Here is a 21401-nt window from a genome sequence, read left to right on the forward strand (position 1 = left end):
AGTGTATATGTACGATATATATAGTGATTTAGGGGAATTTTAGGAGTGTTTCTGACTTTATGCATTTTTGGCTTTACTTTGTATATACTTTTCTGTGAGCTGGAACCAATTACCCAATATCCCATTGAAACAATGGTTTCGGTTAACGAAATTTTCGGTTAACGAACGACCTTCTGGAACGAATTATGTTCGTTAACCTAGGGACCACTGTAAGTCATCAGGTAAATAAAATACTGTAAATTTAAAGTTTAACCTCGTTTGTATTGGTCGGATGTTCGCAACCTGAGGACTGCCTGTACAGATAATACTACAACTCGTTTTTTTTTCGGGGGGGGGGGAAGGGGGGAGGTGGCGCTACCGTGTTGCACTTGGCTCTTTAATTATTCCTTTTACTTTTTTCACAATATATAAGTCGGGTGGTGTATCCATGTAACTGAGTAAAAGTAAATGAAGAAAGTTACATATACATTGATATCTCCTTTAGGCGAAACTGTTGGTGCAGAGCACTTCCGGGAATGTGAGATTTCCTGGTAATGAGACGACTCTCAAAGCTGGAAAAAATCCCTCATCCGGGTAGTGGAAAAATGTCCTCGGAAGTTCCAGAAAGATGTATTATTTCATCTCTCAAAGCTGGAAAAAGTCCCTCATCCCTGAAATTTTCCGGGTAATGGAAAACTCTTCTCAGAAGTTTCAGAAGATGCACATTACATCATCTCTCGAACCTGGAAAAATATCCCTTCCCCAGAATTTTCAGGGGAACCGGAAAATTTGTCTTGGAATTTCTGGAAAATGTGCCCTGATTTTCGTCTCTCAAACACGGAAAAAAACTCCCTCATCCCCAGAATTTTCCGGGTACCCCCTGTACTTGGAAAATTTTTCTCGGAATATTCCTGAAAAATGTGCCCTTAGAAAATCTTTCAAAATTCCGGCATTGGGAACGATTTTCTGGGAAAATTTCAATTCCGGTTATCGGAGAGTTCCGGGTTTGAAGGATTCCAGCTAACGGAGATATTACTGTATTTACCCGAAAATACAAGTTGAAAAACAACCATGACACCTCACAGCTTGGCCCAGTAGCATGGTGGTTACAATGACAAGTCTAACCTGGCTACAATGCTGCCAGCGATGTTAACAGATGCAAATGTGTGTAATGAGGCGAGGAGGGTAGGAGAATGTAAAGAGAAAATTTAGTAAGAGAGAGGAAGAATTTGGTAGCGTGGCTGTGTTAGTTATTTACTCTGTCAATACACTTATCTTATCTTATACGTCAACACACATCTATTACGTTCTTAAGGACGACTTCTCAAACACCGCTTCGTTACAACTGTTTATTAATTACGACAATGACATGGACACATTAATAACACCTTCTATCGAAGTTACTAGGACATTATATTTACGTTACTAGGATGTCATATTACATTACTAGACACTGATTCTCGGACAAGAACATGAAATGAATACACTTCCCACGTAAGTAACTCATCCCATGAAAAGCTCTGACAAAAACTCACGTGACCTGGGGGAGACCTAGCAGGTGGTCCTAGGTTGTCTCTATGGGAGACTGCTTAGCTGGGCACCGGTGTCGAGGGCAAATCGCTCCCGACCGGAGGCAGCTGGCCTCCTGCCCTCTCTGTCTGACTTCTCTCGAGCGGGACTGGAGACGTTGTTGCTGGCTCTTCTTGGTTACAAGACACTCTCTCGTGAGGGAGGGCTACGACGTCCTATATATTGGGAGACAAGCCGTCAGGTTGAGCTAATCGGGGGGGCGGCAAAGGGTCTCCTTACATTTGACCTTGCTAAAGTAGAGTCAGGTCTGGACTTTTTCTGAGACTAAAGTTGTTGTAGGCAGGTGGCCTCTTCTGACTGGGTGCTTGTTAACATAGTTGGTGGGGCCGTGTGACATGGGAGGTGCTGGTTGATTTCTGGCCCCCTTGAGCGGTTGCGAGGGTTACTCTTTCACTTGACCCCCCTAATGTCGGGTCAGGTCTGGACCTTGTCTGAGATGTACTGTAGGTTATTGTGTAAATTGGGGGAGGGTCGGCAGGTGGCTCCTTCTGACTGTGTGTCTCTTACATATTTGTTGGGGCCGTGTGACATGGAAGGGATGCTGGTTGATTTGTGGCTCCTTTAGTGGCTGTGAGGGGTACCCTTACATTTGACCCCCCTGATGTTGGGTCAGGTCTGGACTGTTTCTGAGATGTAAGCTGTGGTCTGACAACCCATCACTACATGTGAAAAGAAAGTTATCTGTAAATCTTCATTTGTATTAGGTATTTGTAGACTGAAAAATAAATATTGTAGGTATGGCATTTATAGATTGTAAGCTTGTAAGAGTTCAGAAATGGTTACTGCTTAGCTACTTCTGAACAGTTGGGTGTCTGCCTACGGACATTAATCGTCACAGGTTATCGTCGTCAGTTCAGTACAAACTAGTTATAAATAGAGCTTTTATCTTTATAATAATTATTTTTAATTAATTAAAAATAATAATAATGTGTTTAAGTAAGCAATAACATATTTTTAATTCTGAAGTTGGGGGTAGGTGGAACTTAGCTTACTGGAGGCAGCACCTGTGGATTTATTAGCTTACGGGAGACCGCACCTTCACATATAGGACGCAGGCTGTTATTTTTTTTGATAATTTTCAGACAAAAGGGTGTGTCTTATATGCTGTAAAATACGGTAACTAAAAGTATTGTTACATTGACAAAATGTTGCTCAAGTAGAAGTAAAAGTATCCAAAGTTCATTGTACTCAAATAGAAGTAAAAAGTATTTCATTCATAAAGTACTCAAGTACTGAAAGTAGAAAGTAACAACAAAATTATTGTCAAATATTAAAATAAATCCATGGTAAATTATAAAAGACTAGTTAATTAAATATAAAATAAAAGAAACATAGCATTACGCATGTTTCTTTGCAAATATTTCTATTGAGATTAATCAATAACTGATTCTTGAAATTATGGCTGTACAATGAGGTTCTTTTAAGCCTAAATATAAGCCCAGCATGACCTACCGAAAGAGAATACATTCAGGCGCTCTTCTCCCTACAATCCATCGCTGAAAATATATCCATCCAACACGATAATCACTTTCTTTCTTATTCACACAAGTATAGTCCACGTGGACTTATGGTCTGCAGACATAATGTTGTCTCTGCTCGCATTAGATGAAGATACAGACCTGCCTTGCAAATATCTGAGGCAGGGGATGACCCGCACTTCTCTTCCAGTAAGCTCTGTAATTGTCCCAACGTTAACACCCTGTCATGGACCTCCGACCACAGGACGATTCACAAACCACTTTATGTAACAACCTACTTATTTGTAATAATTTAGATTTAATTCTTGTACACTACCCATGCTTTGGTGGGTGCTAACTCCCATTGCCCTTAAATCATATCAATATTGTCTCCATATCACAAGTCATAGCGTGTCCTGTGAGACACGAGTACCAATGTATTAGTGTCTGACCGCATGGTGTTGTGACTAGGCTTGTTGCCTTCTGGGGTGTAATATATTAATTAAATAATAAGCCCAACATGACTAAACAGATACTCAGAAGCAGCAGATGCAGGTAGTGGGGTGTTAAACTTCAGAGAGGAGTTACATAATGTCAGGAAAGACCTCGGTAACTCCAATTCATCCCCTGGGCATGCCAAGTAGCTATCAAGCTCCTTCATTTGAGGAGCTTGTGAAAGATTGTTGCCTCCATAGTGACTGAGTCTGACTGAGACTCACCATGAACTGTCCCTCTATTTGGGGTGTGGCTGTAGTGACATCACTTTTTTATTCCAATTGATGAGCGACTGAATTTTTCGCTCCATGTAACATCTGGCAGATGCTGGGGAGGGCAGTGGTACTTAATTATTTAATCAGAATTTTAAATACAATCAGTCTCACACATTTTTATAGATACAGGCTTTATATTAAGGCAGAATTATGTAAAGCATTTTAGAATCACAGCCTCTTTGAAATTAATTTTAAGTACAAGTACTGTACAGGTATATGCAAAGAGCAACTGATGTCTAACAGGACGTCCAAGCACCTGAAGGAAGGGTTGGGGAGGAGAGAGGGGATTCGATGGGCGAGAGGGGGGGTGGGGGGTAAGAGGGTAGGCTAGGTGAGGTGGGTGGTCAAGGTGCTAATTGACACAAGAAGATAAAAGAAAAAGACCTCTGTCATGGCCACTGCCACCTGACCTAACCTCACCTCACCTCACGAGACCTCTAGGTATGTGACCACATGGTGTCTCCCCATACCCACACCATACACTTCACAGCTCCACCTACACAACTATTTTACTATGGTTAATAATTAATTAATTAAAAAATATGTTGTTAGTTTGCAGGTAATGAGTAACGATTTTTGTTTATTAAATTTTATTGCAGTAAAAATATTAGGAAACCATACTTAAATATAATTAAAAGTACTAAAAAATTTAGTTCATTTTTAAAAGTAAATACCCAAAAATGTTACTTGAGTACAGTACTGTACAGTACTTAAGTGAATTTTGGTTATTTTACTACTCTGCATATCCCTGTCATAAGTCGGGGACTGCATGTACTGTATTGGAATGTGCCAATCATTTCCTTCTTTATAATTTTTTTCAGATTGTTGTTCAGGTTTTAAACAATGGTAATTAGTTATTTATAATAACGTTGATATGAGGAGAAATATTGAATACGAGGGTGGAAATCACGATTTGTTTTTCATGCGGTATTTACCAACACAGGTCATACAGAATCTCAATAGATCATCCAAAATCCTCCTTGCCCATCAATCATTGCTTCCCCAGCCTAAAATTATATCATTTATATGAATTAAGAGTTCAATTATGGTATGTTTTGTTTATAATACACACTCAAAATTTTTAATTTTAATATCTCAAATACCAGCAAACCGTAAAAAATACTCAAGTTCCCAGACTCCTCCCAGAGGGTTAACCAGCATCTCACAGTCTGCCTGGTGACCCCAACCTCCCTTGCAATTTTTTACACATTGTAGTCAGCCACGTACAAACCAATAATTTGCCTGTGACTCGTCATTCGACGTTCCTTAACGTCTCCATCCTGGGTTGGGTGTGAAGCAGTGGCTAGACACCCTTGCCACTACCACTTCATCACCTCGCATTGATTTTCACAATTCTAATAAACATATTACAGGGTGGACAAGTCACATTCTATCCAAGAATTCAATCATAATTTTTTCTTTAATTAAATTTTTTTCAAGAATGATAGTGGCGAGAAGTGGAAGTGATTAAATATAGCAGCCTAGTTACTTAGTGTTACTGGTGGTGTACAAGCCATGCCCTCTCCCTTCTTATGTTGTCATATCAGGGTCAACCCTAATGACAAATTACCTGCGAAAAGCTCACTCATTCCTCCCCTGGTTGGTTGGTTGCTTGGGCCTATCAGCTGTCATGGTCATTAAGGCCATCAATTTCAAATAACATCCACCTTCTTCAAGTGTTAAGGATAATTCTAGGACCACATACTCTCTCACTACAAATGTTGTGGTCCTTGACTTGCTCCCTCCTACCTTTCCCGGGTCCGCCTCCTCTAGCTATCCCCCCATCAATACCTCCCCTACCCTCTTGTGACCCGTCATGTAGAAAAGCCTTGAGCTCGTGAGTATGGTAGTAAGAGGGGTGGATGATTACCGTTGATCGCAATTGTACATAACATAAGGTAAATGAAAATAAGTTTGTATTTTGTAAAAAAATTATTGTTTATTTTTAATTTATTTTCTTTATTTTTTATAAATGTATTAATTTTATGTATATTTATAAATTATTTGAGTTGTTTAGACATTTAATCATTATAGCAGCAGGATATAAAACTTGTTTGGGCTCCTTAGGATCTGAAACGGAACCTATCTTTCCCCCTAAGTTATTAATACTGATATATGATCGATCACTTAACGATGGCTCTTTTAGGTCCTTAACCCCATTGTATAGTGGTCATTGATTGTAATGTAATATTTCCTTATGTGGGCTTCAGTTTGATCTGAGTCTGTTTTTCAAAATTTAGGTAAAAAGAAGCTTTTGTCTCACTACATCTTCCATCCAAGACTGACAACAATTGATGTGTCTGACTTTGATATTAATTTTTTATGTATTTTTTAACAGGTGACTCCTTTCCTGAGATGTCCCCTGGTAGCAGCTGTTCATTTACATCTGGAACACCTTCATCTGATCATCGCTTTCCTGATTTCATAGCTGAAAAAACTGGAAGTGGTTCATATTATGGCTATTCTGAAGATGATGATTCCTCACTTGACCGACCTATTAGAACCAATTCAGTTGGGTCCAAACCTGAACAGTTTAGAAGTCGGAAAAATAGGTAAGCCCTATTATATAATATGTGATTTCTTTCTTTATATTTCCAAATTTTAAAGCATGTTGGGAATATTTCATCATAATGTTAATATTAGCAGCTTTTGCATGAATGGGGAATGCTGTGAGATCCTAGCTAAGCATTTCAGGTCCTAAAAATTTATTTATACAGTGAACCCTCGAAGATCCTGACTAAATGGGGAAACCACCTGTCCGAATCTTGTGGCGAATGTACTAGTGTATAAAAACAATAAATAATTATAAAAAACACCAAAAATATAGTACATATTATTCTGACCACTGGGGTTAGTTATACAGACCGTTTCCTGTGAAAAAGCCATAATTTTGTGCAACATATTACTGTACTCACTTTCTACTCAAATGTACTACACTAAAGGAATAAATTTTTATGTCTTTTACAAACTATGTGATGTCTACACTCAAATTATTTGATATCTTGCAAGGATTCCAGCAATGCAAGTTATAATCTGCTAAGTTTAGTCTGTGACGTTTTATAAGATAAAAACTTTAAGCCTAAAACTACCTTCACCCTGGCTGGGAGGAGTTGAGGTCTTGAGGTGTTGACAGCCAGGCAGAGGGGAGGAATGGGGAGGTATTGACCAGCTGGCGGGGAAATTACCCAGTGTGTAGTCATATAGAGGGAGTTTAAGTTTTCCATTAGTAAAATGTCAATGAATAGACTTGGCAGAATATAACTTACATTGCTGGGATCCTTATAAGATTGTGATTAATTTGAATATAAATAGTTTGCACTAGACATAAAATTTTCAGTAATCATTTAGTACATTTAAGTACAGTACAGGTTTGCCCTTAGGACAATTATTTCTTTTACTTTTTTCATAATACAGTATATATTTAGGATGGTGTGTACATGTAAATGAGTGAAAATAAATTAAGAAAGTTATGTACAGTATATCTACCCAAAAATACGAGTTGAAAAACTTGTACTTCAATGCACTAAAGGACTAATATTTATATCTCTTGTGTAAAATATATGATGTCTATTCACAAATTATTCACTATATTGGACGGATTCCAGCAATGTACGTTTATTCTGCTATAGTCTGTGACATTTTATAAGATAAAAACTTTAAGCCTAAAACTACCTTCACCCTGTTTTGGGAAAGCTCCTTAGGGAGCCTTCTTAGCCAAGACCCCCCAATTTTTTGTCTGAATCTTACGAAATTCAGATTTACTGGGTCTGGATCTTCAAGGGTTTACTGTATACACCCACCTCTCGATTTACACGGGAGTTACGTTCTTGAAAATCACCGCATAATTAAAAAACGAGTAAATTAAACATATTTTTCCCATAAGAATGCATGTAAATGGTACAGGTATGGGGACTCCGAGCATATGAGGTTTTCTTTCCACTTGCAGTTGTCCCTGATTGAGCACTGTTCTTTATCTTCTCAGCATTGTCTCAAATTGTACGAACAGTGCTCTTGCTTAAACCAAGCACGCGGCCAACATCTGATACACGTTCTCCTCTCAGAAGGCGGTTGGTTGATCACATCTTATTTCACATCCATTGCAATTGTTTCTCGTGCCTTTTTAGCTTTAGGCTCCCCAGAGGAGTCAGATGGATGTTTTCCAGACATGTTCAATGGGGAAAACAGCGTTTAACACTAAAAAGGTACGTGATAAACACACAAAGCAAATGAACGCACAAAGCAAAAGTAGTGCAGATGTGAACTGAGAAAGCGGTATGCGGGAAGCTTGCTGGACACCGTCACATTGTTGTACAGTACTTCATTATCTTGATCATCATCATCATTAGTAGTAATAATCTTTATTATTACATTATTATAATAATAATTATTATTATTATTATTAATAATACTGTATTAAAATCGTTGATGTTGATATGAATGTGACTTTATAGTAATACACGCACCTCACCATGCATCACACTCGACTCTGCTGCCAGGCGAACATGAGACAAATTTCAAATTTGAGCTCGTTATTTAAAAAAACAAAAACAGATGCACTTAAATTAGGTTTTGGTATTAACCCTCTCAGCCTCGGAGCCCGAGATACATACGTGCATGAAAACTTACGCTCAGCCTTGGAGGTTGTTGCCGAAAAATCGTTGAAAAAAAAAAAAATTTTAGGGCTCATTTCATTGCCATGGAATTGTTTTATTCATTGTAATGGGGTCTCTTCTAGTGTAAAATTGTCTGAAAAATTGTATGAAACCATAAAAAATTGAAAATTCGTGAAATTTAAGCCACTTTTTTCGAGTATAAGTTGTAAAAGTAGGAATGTTTAGTAACATTTCGATTTCCATTCACATTTTCCTTGTATTATGTGTTCATTGATTTGTACTATACAGTGTCTCCTCGACTTACGACATATTCGACTTATGATAACCCGGACATACGACCGCCATGGTCGTAAAAAATATTTTTCACATGATGTATTTTCGAGTCACGACGTTTGATCGTAATGTTACGCCATATGACAGCTTGGGCTGGGCCGCATCGTGGTGTACAACATCCACGCTGTAGCCCGCTCAGTTGGTGTTTGGCCGCCGTTGTTGTTGTTAGTGATCGCACTGTGTTCTGACAAAATTTTCGTTAGTAATTCCCATTAAAATGGATGGCAAGCGTAAAAGTGAGAGTTCTCGTGGTGCTGAGAAGAAAAAGAGACAGTCAATTACTTTTGAGATGAAAATTAAAATAATAACGCAATATGAAAATGGAAAGACGGTAGCAACCATTTCACGCGACCTTGGCTTTTCTCACTCGACGATATCAACAACTTTGAAGGACAAGGAACGAATTCATGAGGTAGTGAAATGATCAGCACCTGTAAAGGGAATGATAATAACGAAAAAAAGACAAGGTCCTCTTCATGAGAAGGAGAAATTACTTGTGATGTGGATGGAAGATTAGCTGCAAAACCATGTACCCTTAAGCCTTCTAACCATACAGGCTAAGGCAAGAAGCCTTTTCGAAAGCCTAAAAGAGCAGGCAGGAGATGAGTGTGACCAAAACTTCACAGCAAGTCATGGGTGATTCCAAAGGTTTAAGAACCGTTACAGTTTGCACAGTGTAAAGATGAGTGGAGAGGCAGCAAGTGCTGATGTGGGTACTGCTGAAGCTTATAAGGAGGAGCTAGATTGTGTCATCGCTGAGGGAAAATATTTGTCTGAGCAAATATTTAATGTGGATAAAACTGGCTTATTCTGGAAGTGCATGCCAGAACGGACATACATCCACAAAGAGGCGAAAACTATGCCAAGAGTCAAGGCATTCAAGGACTGAATCACACTTCTGTTGGGGGGGAATGTAGCTGGTTTCATGGTAAAACCCTTCATGATATATCATTCAGAGAACCCAAGGGCTTTTAAAAATGTCAGCAAGCACACACTGCCAGTGTTTTATCGCAGTAGCAAGGAAGCATGGATTACCCTAGCACTGTTTGAGGATTGGTTCCTGAGTTGTTTCATTCCACAAGCCAAGGAGTATTTTCTGCAACAAGGGATTGCGTTCAAGATTTTATTAATTTTAGATGATGCTCCGGCACACCCACTACACCTGGACGACCTGCACCATGATGTTAAGGTAGTCTACCTTCCACCTAACACTACCTCTATCATCCAACCCATGGATCAAGGTGCTATAGCTGCTTTTAAAGTTAATTATTTACATACGAACTTCGCTCAGGCTGTTGCTGCTACTGAAGGTGAGAAAACGCTTAGAGAGTTTTGGTAGGACTACATCATTTTGCAGTGTACAAAGAACATAGCTCCAGCATGGGATCAGGTTACAGGTCAGTGCATGAATGGAATATGGAAGAAGGTCCTGAAAAGATATGTAAACAGTTTCAAAGGATTTAATGAAGATGAAGCATTTTCTGAGATTAGTAACAAGATAGTGGAGTTAGGTCAACAGCTGGAGTTATAAATTGATAATGAAGATGTTGAGCAGTTAGTGGAAAGTGTAGCAGTAGAGCTAAGTAACGAGGATCTTATTGAACTGGATGCACAGAAAATTGCAGAGGAAGAAGAGAGACAAAATGTAAAAGAAGAACCTACACCCCCAAAAAGGTTTCAGTGAAACAAATGGCAGAGACATTTGCTACTACAGGTATTAATAAGGGGATGCAAATGTTTGAAGAAATGGATCAAAATGTTGAGCATTTTGCAAAAGTTGTCAGACTGATTCAAGATGCACTTGCTTGCTACAGGGAGATTTACAATGAAAAGAAAAAGCAAACTGTGCAGTCTAAATTGGACATATATTTTAAGAAGTTCCCCACTGCTGTCTCCTCACGCCCCACCACTGCGGCCTCTTCACTCCCTAAAGATGATCCAATACCTTCATCTTACCACCTGCCTCTTCACTGACGTCGTCATCATCATCATCTACCATCTCCTCGGTAGTCACATGAGGTTCCATTATCACCTCCAGGATGTCGTCGTTGGTGGTCTCGGAGAAGCCTGGAACTGTAACAGTCTGCGCAGCTTCTCTGGCAAGGTCCACTGCTACTGCAACAGTCTGAACCTCACCAGTCACAGATTGACTCCTCCTCTCACCTGGTATTCCATGCAACACATGTCTCCATGCGTGACGAATTGTAGCAATAGACAGCTGATCCCATGACTCCACCAAGAAGTCCACAGCTTTCTTGATGTTAAATACTCTCCAGAATTGTTTGAACAGTATTTTTTGCTGTGCCAACTGTTGATCCTCATCTTCTTCACTCTTGCTATCGGTGGTGGTGTCACTCAGGTTGCGCAACTCTTCCCTGGTGTTGGTGTAGTCGTTCAGGAGTTTGAATTTTTTCATAGAGAATGCAGCTTTTACATTACAGATTAACTCTTGGTCCATGGGCTGTAATATAGACGTAGTGTTGGGAGGAAGGAAGACCACTTTTACGTTGGGGTGACGATCTAACAGTAGGGGCGAGTGTCCTGGTGCGTTGTCCAGCAGCAACAAAATCTTGAATGGCACATTCTGTTGCTCACAGAATTTCTTTACATCGGGAACAAAACAGTCATCAAACCAGGAGAGGGACAGTGTAGAGAACATCCACGCCTTACGTGCGGTCAGCCAGTGGACATTTAGCTTGGTCATGTCCATGGTTTTGTAGGCGTGCGGCTTGCGTGCTGTGTGGATCACCGATAACTTGAGCTTACTGGTACCGGAGGCATTGGTGGTAAACAGGACGGTGATGCGTTCCTTCTGCATCTTCCGGCCCCGAATCCTGCTGGCATTCTTTACAACGAAGGACTTGGAAGGTAGCTTTTTCCAGAAAAGACCAGATTCGTCCATGTTAAACACCTGGTCGTCACTGTACTGTCCTTCCTCCATAATCTCACGTAAAAACGGAGGAAATTCCCTAGCCGCAGCACGGTCAGCACTCGCTTCTTCACCACCAATGTTTATATTGGTGATCTTGTTCCGGATCTTAAACCTCTGTAACCACCCAGAGGAAGCATTAAAGGGTTTGGGCTCTGTAGTTCCCATCTTTCGTGCCACTGCAATGTACAGTTCACGTGCGTAGTCCTTAACAGAGCGCGTGTCGACCGCCATGTTCCGTCGCGCCTGACGCACCAAGTACCTCACAAGTAATTTTTCTGTCTTGAGAAGCACCTGGTTGTGAAAATACTTGATCATAGAAGCACCTGTAGACTTTGTGATCTTCATGTGCTCCTTTATCTTGGCTGCATCCTTCTTTATTGTTCGAATCGTAGATTCATTCACACCATGCTGGCGCGCCAAATCAACCTGCCTTGTTCCTTTCTCCAACTCTTGGATGATGGTATACTTCACCTCGTAGCTTAAGGAACGTCGTGTCTTCTTTGGCTTAGTGCCGCTGGGTCCAGGTAAGGAAAGGTTTCTCTCTGGGGGTGGTGGTCCGGCAGAAGCTATTTTAGAGAACAATGGATGCACGTTTACACGGTCTGGCGTGGAGGGATGAAACTGGCGCGCCTAGGTCAAGAATCATCTTTCCTCCCTCCCTCCCTCCCCCGGGTGGACACGTCTTAATACTTTAAGCGAATTACAGCTAGCAGCAGAGGGGGTGTAGGGATGCATGGCCAATCACAGTCCGATACGTCATATGACGTCAGTGATAACGCAACAAAGACACACACTGCGCAACCTTACCGCGCGGCTTGCCCAAGCGGAGGGAGGAGGAGGGAGAGGCGAGGAGCACAGGCAGGCAGGCGGGTGGCGCGAATCTAAAAACAGCGTCGCGCCGGACACTCTCCGTGTAATGGGGTTCACGCACCGCGTAATGTGAGCACGTTAGGTTTTGGCAAGGCACCGCGTTAACGTGGAAACGCGGAATGTGGGACCGCGTAAAGTGAGGGTGATTTTATCAATATATATATATATATATATATATATATATATATATATATATATATATATATATATATATATATATATATATATATATATATATATATATATATATATATATATATATATATACACACACATATATACATACATACATACAGTAATACCCCGCCTAACGCGGTTTCGCTTAGCGCGATTTCACGTATGCGGTGCCCGACTTTTCACTTAACACGGGTTTTTTCCATGTATACGCCGGGCTGAGTGTCCTCGAGACGCTATTTTTAGATTCGTCCCACCCGCCGCCTGCCTGCCTGCCTGTTTTAGCTCATAAAATTCATACAAATTACCCGGCCAGAATATAATTTACATTGCTAGAATTCTTACAATATGATGATCATTTTGAAAATAAACATCATAGATTTTGCATTAGACATACAAATTTTAGATATAATGTTTACTCTGAGTAAATATGTTATTTTTTGTGCAAAATATATGACATTTGTATTCAAAATATTCCTGGTCTTACAAAGAATTCAGCAATGTCAATTATATTATCCTAACTTTAGTTTGAGGTATTATTTATTACTAAAAACGTAAATATTCTGGTTTTCCCACACATCTGGTAGGGAGGGACCGACCGACCATATGTTATGTGTGAAGAATATTTTTTTTTTTATTAACTGAAGATATTTGTTTTAGCTCATAAAATTCATACAAATTGCCCGGTCAGAATATAATTTGCATTGCTGGAATTCTTACAATTTGATGATCATTTTGAATATAAACATCATAGAATTTGCATTAGACATACAAATTTTAGATATAATGTTTACTCTGAGTAAATATGTTATCTTTCGTGCAAAATATATGACATTTATATTCAAAAAATTCTTGGTCTTACGAGGATTCCAGCAATGTCAATTATATTATCCTAACTTTAATCTGAGGTATTATTTAATACTAAATGTTAAAATTTAGTTTTTTCTCCCAACATCTCTTGAAGGGAGGATTGGTGGGGGGGAGGGTTGGGACGGACCGCGCGGTTGGAAGAGGGAGGAGGCAAGGTTGGGTACTTTGATTGACAGATAGTGTTGTGAAGAATATTTTTTTTTTTATTAACTGAAGATATTTGTTTTAGCTCATAAAATTCATACAAATTACCCGGCCAGAATATAATTTACATTGCTGGAATTCTTACAATTTGATGATCATTTTGAATATAAATATCATAGATTTTGCATTAGACATACAAATTTTAGATATAATGTTTACTCTTGAGTAAATATGTTATCTTTTGTGCAAAATATATGATATTTATATTCAAAATATTCCTGGTCTTACAAGGAATCCAGCAATGTCAATTATATTTTCCTAACTTTAGTTTGAGGTATTATTTATTACTATACCTGGTTTTCCCCCAAAATTTCTCAGAGGGAAGAGCCAGCAGTGTAGTGTGAGAAGAGGGGGAGGGAGTCGTGTCCATTATTTGAATGGACATTAACTTGGCGACTGTATTTCTCTATTTCTCTTAAGTATTAATTGTGTGCATGTACCATCATAAAATTAAGATGTTATTTTTACTACAACATAGTTATGTGTCTTCAAAAAGTGGAGTTTGGGGGTCGGGCTGGTTTCTATTGGAATTAATCCCATATGTTCTGTTGTTCACTTAATGCGGATTTCACTTAACACGGGACCCTCTGGGTTCTATTGACCGCGTTAAGTGGGGTACAACTGTATATATATATTATATATATATATATATATATATATATATATATATATATATATATATATATATATATATATATATATATATATATATATATATATATACACACACCTAAACCCCGACTTACGACGGGGTTAGGGACCCAAATCCAGGTCGTAAGTCCGATGTGGTCGTAAGTCCGATATAGATAAAAAATTCAAAAAAATTCAAAATAAAATTTTTCAAAAAAAAAAAAATTCAAAAATTTTTTTTTTTCAAATTTTTTTTAAAAATCTACAATGAAATACAGTACACTAAACGTAAAAAATAATGAGGAATGGATACAGTACAGTAAAAGTAATAAATAATGAGGAATGGATACAGTGTGACTGAGCACTTACCTTAAATGTAGTCAGCTGAATGCACACAGAGCCCCCATAATTTTCTATTTACAGGATACATGGAGACTATATTAATTGGAAGAAGCAGAAGAGGAGACAGGGCTGGGTGGGTCATCAATGTCGCTTTCTTCAGACAGGTTTATGTACTGTGGAAACTTGCTGGTTGAAGGTATTAGATCATCTTGAAGGAGTGAAGTGGCAGCACTGGTGGGGCATGAGGAGACAGCACTGGGGGACTTCTTGAAATAGATGTCCAATTTAGACTGCACAGTTTGCTTTTTCTTTTCATTATAAATCTCCCTGTAGCAAGCTAGTGACTCTTGGACCATTCTGTCAACTTTGGCATAACGCTCATAATTTTGATCCATGCCATCAAACTTTTGCATTTCTTTATTAATTGTAGCAAATACCTCTGCTATATGTTTCACTGAAAACTTTTTACGGGGTGCAGGTTCTTCTTCTACATTTTGTCTCTCTTCTTCCTCTGCAATTTTCTGTCCATCTAGTTCAATAAGATCTTCGTTGCTGAGCTCTTCTGCTACACTTTCAACCAACTGTCCAACATCTTCATTATCAATTTCTAACTCCAGCTGTTTACCTAACTCCACTATCTTGTTACTAATATCCGAAATAACTTCATCTTCATTAACTCCTTTGAAACTGTATGTCTGCTCAGGCATGCGCTTCCACAGTAATCCAGTCTCATCCACATTGAATATTTGCTCAGGTAAATAATTCCCTTCCACAATCACTTAATCTAACTCCTCCTTAAAAGCTTCGGCAGCACCAACATCGGCACTAGCTGCCTCTCCACTCACCTTAACATTGTGTAGACTGTAGCGTTTTTTAAATCTATCAAACTACCCATGACTTCCTGTAAAGGTTTGATCACATTCATCACCTGCCTGCTCCTTCAGGCTTTGGAACAGGCTTCTTGATTTAGCCTGTATGGTTAGAACACTTTAGGGTACACACTTCTGTATCTGGTCTTCTATACATATCACCAATAATTTTTCCATGTCGTGAATAGGACCTTGTCTTCTCTTTGATATTATAGTTCCCTTTATAGGTGTTGTTCCTTTCACTACTTCACGAATACGTTCCTTGTCCTTCAGAATAGTGGATATAGTCGAGTGTGAGAAACCTAGGTCGCGTGAGATTGTTGCTACTGTTTTTCCATTCTCATGCTGTTTTATTATCTTCATTTTCATCTCAAAAGTAATTGCCTGTCTCCGTTCCTTTGGAACACCACCAGCACTCTCACTTTTACGCTTTCCAGTCATTATAAAGTCAGCTAAATACGATAATAACGAAAGTTCACACCGCGATCAGTATAGGATACGATAGCCAAACACAAATTAAGCGCTGCACTGAGTGAATGTACCCACGAGGTAACCCGAGACGCGCCACCCACTCGCCCTGGACGGAAACGTTTCGGTATAGAAAATGCGCGCGTCATTTGAAAATATTTTTGGTCACGACTGCCGCGGTCGTATGTCCCGACAGACGTACAGTCAGCAGGTCGTAAGTACCAATGGACGTAAGTCCATATGGTCGTAAGTCGGGGACTACCTGTATATATATATATATATATATATATATATATATATATATATATATATATATATATATATATATATATATATATATATATATATATATATATATATATATATATATATATATATATATATATATGTGCGTCACTGGAGTCTGGGTATATGCTGTACCACAAGGAAAGAAGAAATCACGAAGTTCCCAGGCGCTTGTGAATTCACATCTTCAGGGGTGAGTACACACTGAGAAAATAAATCAAGTGTATATATACAGAGGGGGTGAGACCAGGTCACAATGGTCAGGTATTAGGTAATGACCTACTAATCTTTAAATAGCACACAAGGTTGGTGGTCAGGTCAGATGGTCAGGTGACCCGACCTTCTTACCTGGTTAGAAATCTTCTTATTACAAAATTGTCCAGCTTGTACATGCCGTTACTCAAATTCATGTTGAATGCTTCGGTATGTTTAATAAGACTAGATTCTATGATGTTCCTACTATCAATTGAATTACTAGGTAATATTGAGGAGGCATTATCCCAGTCAATGCAATGCTTGTTATCCCTCAAATGAACAAACAGAGCATTGGATTCCTGGCCTGTCCTAACACTGTATTTGTGTTGTTTAATTCTAGTTACAAGATCTTTACCTGTCTGGCCAAAGTAAAACATATTACATTCTTTGCAAGGAACTTTATAAATGCAACCAATTGTGTTGTTGGGGGAGTTCTTGATTAACATTTGTTTAACAGTGCATGAGTTTTTAAATGCCACATTGACGTTCCAGGTTTTTAGTTGTGAATGAATGTGTGATAAATTTTTGTGAAATGGTAATATTAAGATATTCTTATGGTCATTGGTGAGCTTGGGATCAGTTCTATAAAAAGTTTTCTTAGTAATGTTTAGGCATTTGTCTATGAAAGATCTAGGATATTTAAGGTTTGAGCCAATATTATAGATATATTTGTATTCCGTATCAATGAATTCCGGACTGCAAATTCTCAAAGCACGTAAAAACATTGTTGAAAATACTGACTGTTTGACTCCATTATGGTGGGCAGAATAATAATGAATGTATGAACACACATTAGTTGGTTTTCTATAAATACTGAACTTAAAAGTGTTACCTATTCTGTGTATCAGACAGTCTAGGAATGGCAATTTACAGTCTTGCTCTAATTCCATAGTGAATTTGATCGAGGGGGCTAAGTTGTTAAGTTGTGGCAGGAAAGCTTTTAGGTCCTCATTACATGGCCAGAGACATAATACATCATCTACATATCTAAACCAGACTGCTGAAGGTGGTAAAATATTACTTAATAGTTTCTTTTCAAAGAATTCCATATATAGGTTGCTTAATACAGGTGAGAGTGGATTACCCATTGCCATACCAAATTTTTGAGCATAATGTTCTCCATTGAATTCAAATTTACAATCCTTAATACATAGTTTGATGAGTTCGATGAAGTCGTCTTTCGAGACAGGCAATGAAATATTGTCCAGGGAATCTATGAGGAACTATATTAAATCATCAACTGGGACCTTTGTAAAAAGTGATGTTACATCAAAACTGACCAGTTTAAAATCATAATTAATGTGTAAGTTATTGAGTTTATCAACCAAATCCATATTATTCTTGATATTAGAGTTAGAAATGTTTCCAACTAGGGGATTTAGTAAAGAAACTAACCATTTAGATAGTTTATAAGAGATTGACCCAACTGAGCTAATGAAGGGTCTTGCTGGGTTATTAGGTTTGTGGGTCTTGATTAAACCGTACATGTATGGCAGTGGAGGGGACGTTGAAGTAAGATGTTTAATGAGAGTAGCTTTGCCTCTCAATAGAGACTTAAGTTTTTTGTTGAACTGGGTGTTGACAGTGTTGAGAGGATTATTTATGAGTTTGGAATATGTTGTAGTGTCACATAAAAGGTCATTCATTTTAGAGATATAATCATCTTTGTTTAAAATCACTACTGTGTTGGCTTTATCTGCTTTAGTGACATGTAGATCTATATTTTTCTTAAGGGCTTGGATTGCTTTGGGAATCTTTCTGGACAGTTTGGAATACAAGGCTTGGACATAGGTGCATACACAACACCTTTACACATGTTCACTTCTTCACTTGTCAAATTACTGAATTTCTCCAAATTGCAAAATGCTCTGGCTATGTCAACACTGTTGACTCCCTGTTAAACAAATGTTAATCAAGAACTCCCCCAACAACACAATTGGTTGCATTTATAAAGTTCCTTGCAAGGAATGTAATATGTTTTACTTAGGCCAGACAGGTAAAGATCTTGCAACTAGAATTAAACAACACAAATACAGTGTTAGGACAGGCCAGGAATCCAACGCTCTGTTTGTTCATTTGAGGGATAACAAGCATTGCATTGACTGGGATAATGCCTCCTGAATATTACCTTGTAATTCAATTGATAGTAGGAACATCATAGAATCTAGTCTTATTAAATATACCGAAGCATTCAACATGAATTTGAGTAATGGCCTGTACAAACTGGACAATTTTGTAATTAAGAAGATTTGTAACCAGGTGAGAAAGTTGGGTCACCTTACCCTCTGACCTGACCACCAACCGTTGTGTGCTATTTAAAGATTAGTAGGGTCATTACCTAATACCTGATCATTGTGGACCTGGTCTCACCCTCCTCTGTATATATACACCTTGGTTTGTATTTCTCTTTAGTCTGTACTCGCCCCTGAAGATGTGAATTACACGAAAGCGCTTGGGAACTTCGTGTTTTCTTCTTTCCTTGTGGTTATCAGCATATATATATATATACATATATATATATATATATATATATATATATATATATATATATATATATATATATATATATATATATATATATATATATATGTGTGTATATATATATATATCTTATAAAATCACACGGGAAAATGGAAACAACGGCACCTTAGGTTTCCCATTTCCCTGCAATTTTATCAAGATTTATCTTATCCACGTTTTCATTGTGGATTTACATAGAAATATATATATATATATATATATATATATATATATATATATATATATATATATATATATATATATATATATATATATATATATATATATATATATATATATATATATATATATATATATATATATATATATATATATATATATATACATACCTATTTTTCCCATAGTGCTGAACGACAACATGAATTTAAGGAATTTAAATCATTCTGTACTGTTGTGGGGTTATGTGTAATTTGTTCACACTCAGGGTGGGATGGAGAAAGGAAACTCACAATGTGCTCTCTGTATACATATTGTATTGGATGTACAATGCAGCTTAGTGCTGGGAAAGCAGCATGGTTACAAGCGTTGAGTAGAGAGAGCTGGTTGGTGAGGGTGCTCAGAGGAGGACCAGCTTGTGGGTCGCCATGCTCGCCGGCTGGAGCGGGAGCCGCCAGGCAGGAGCGGAGGAGGAGGTGTTGCTTGCTGGTGGCTGTAGGTAGAGAGAGGTCACCACGAGGTGAGGTCTTATATAGGGGAGGTAGGCGTGGCTTAATAGTTGACCTCAGTCATTGTTAGGCGGTGCTGGTTGCCGACCTTGACCACGAGGAATACACTGGGGAATTCGAGGAGGGTCGGCTACTCAGCGACAAACGGCGGTTGTATGGGAGGAATCCACTGCACTGTCAAACCACACAAAGTTCAGCATGTTAATCAGATCCGTTGGTTATCATTCCAGCAAGCGGTTGAAAGAGTATTAGAGCAGTGGCAGCCCCTAAAAATGTTTTTTACTTTTAAAGAATCAGAGGAAAGATTGGTGGCCGTACAACAAATAGCAGAGTCTTAGGGACCCTTCACTATTATTGTACTACAATTTTCTTAATTTCATATTGCCCAAATGTAACAAGTTAAATCTACTGTTTCAGAGAGTCACCAACTAAACATTCGTTACACGACAGTATATATCAGCTTTACAGGAATCTTTTGGGATATTTTTGTCGTCATGAAGTTTTTCAAACGGGTAATCTTGATGCAGTTGATCCAAGAAATGAAGAAAATCACCTCCCAATAGGCCAAATATACTTTGGAGAAACAATACATGGCCTACTGCAAAGTGAACAATATAGAGAACTCCCTAATATGGTCAAGGATGTACAATTTAGGTGTCGTATCTTCATGATAAACCTTTGTGTGTAATTGCGTCAAAGATTTGAGTTTGGCAGTAAGTTTTTATGGATTTTTTTAATTTCTGTCATCAAATAGGGTATTTGATAATAAATCCAGGAAGGAGATGCCATCCTGATGCAATTTTGTGAAGGCGGTGCTCCGCATATACAGTGGCAGTATACAAGTTATAGATGATCAACGGAGAGACTTAGATGCGATTGCTATTGTAGTGGATTTCTCCCCTACAAACGCTGTTTGTCGCTGAGTAGCCGATCCCGCGAATTCCCCAGTGTATGCCTCGTGGTCTAGGTCAACCAGCGCCGCCTTACATGACGGAGGTCAACTACTAAGCCACGCCTACCTCCGCTATTTAAGACCTGACCTCGTGGTGACCTCACTCTTTTCTACCTACACCAACCAGCAAGCAACACCTCCTACTCCTCCGCCGCTGCCTGGCGGCCCTCGCTCCCGCCGGCGAGCATGGCGACCCACAAGCTGGTCCTCCTCTGAGTACCCTCACCAACCAGCTCTCTCTACATCACGCTTGTAACCATGCTGCCTTCCCAGCACCAAGCTGCATTGTACATCCAATACAACATGTATACAGAGAGCACATTGTGAGTTTCCTTTCTCCATCCCATCCTGAGTGTGGGACCAAACAACCTGTTCCCCACACTATACCACCTGAGATTAAGGACAGCAGTGACATAGTGGACGTTTATACTACAGATGGGCAAGGGGGGACCTAGTTGAGGTGTATAAGCATCCCAGGGGGCACTACTCATTTGAGTGTCCTTACTTGGAGCTGGCGATCGCTCGCCCCACAAGGGGTCACAGCTCAAGATTGAAGAAGCCGCAAGTCCAGAAAACCGTGAGGGCAAACTTTTTCGGAGTGA

At 38.9% G+C, this 21401-nt stretch overlaps 1 protein-coding gene across 5 annotated transcripts in view; it reads left to right on the plus strand.

Moving 5' to 3' along the window:
• LOC121862948 (DNA-directed RNA polymerase II subunit RPB1-like) overlaps nucleotides 1–6374 on the plus strand; it is an 85214-nt gene extending 78840 nt beyond the window's left edge. For 3 of the 5 annotated variants that reach the window (XM_042361401.1, XM_042361400.1, XM_042361402.1), the window contains one exon: nucleotides 6135–6373. In XM_042361401.1, the coding sequence (XP_042217335.1) occupies nucleotides 6135–6352 (218 nt within the window). In that variant the 3' untranslated portion in view covers nucleotides 6353–6373. Of the gene's footprint in view, nucleotides 1–6134 lie in introns of all 5 variants that reach the window. The other 2 variants (XM_042361403.1, XM_042361404.1) reach the window with 1 other exon arrangement.
• Nucleotides 6375–21401: the final 15027 nt, after the last annotated feature.

Source organism: Homarus americanus, unplaced genomic scaffold, assembly GCF_018991925.1.
Source record: "Homarus americanus isolate GMGI-L3 unplaced genomic scaffold, GMGI_Hamer_2.0 scaffold24922, whole genome shotgun sequence".
NCBI lineage: Eukaryota > Metazoa > Arthropoda > Malacostraca > Decapoda > Nephropidae > Homarus > Homarus americanus.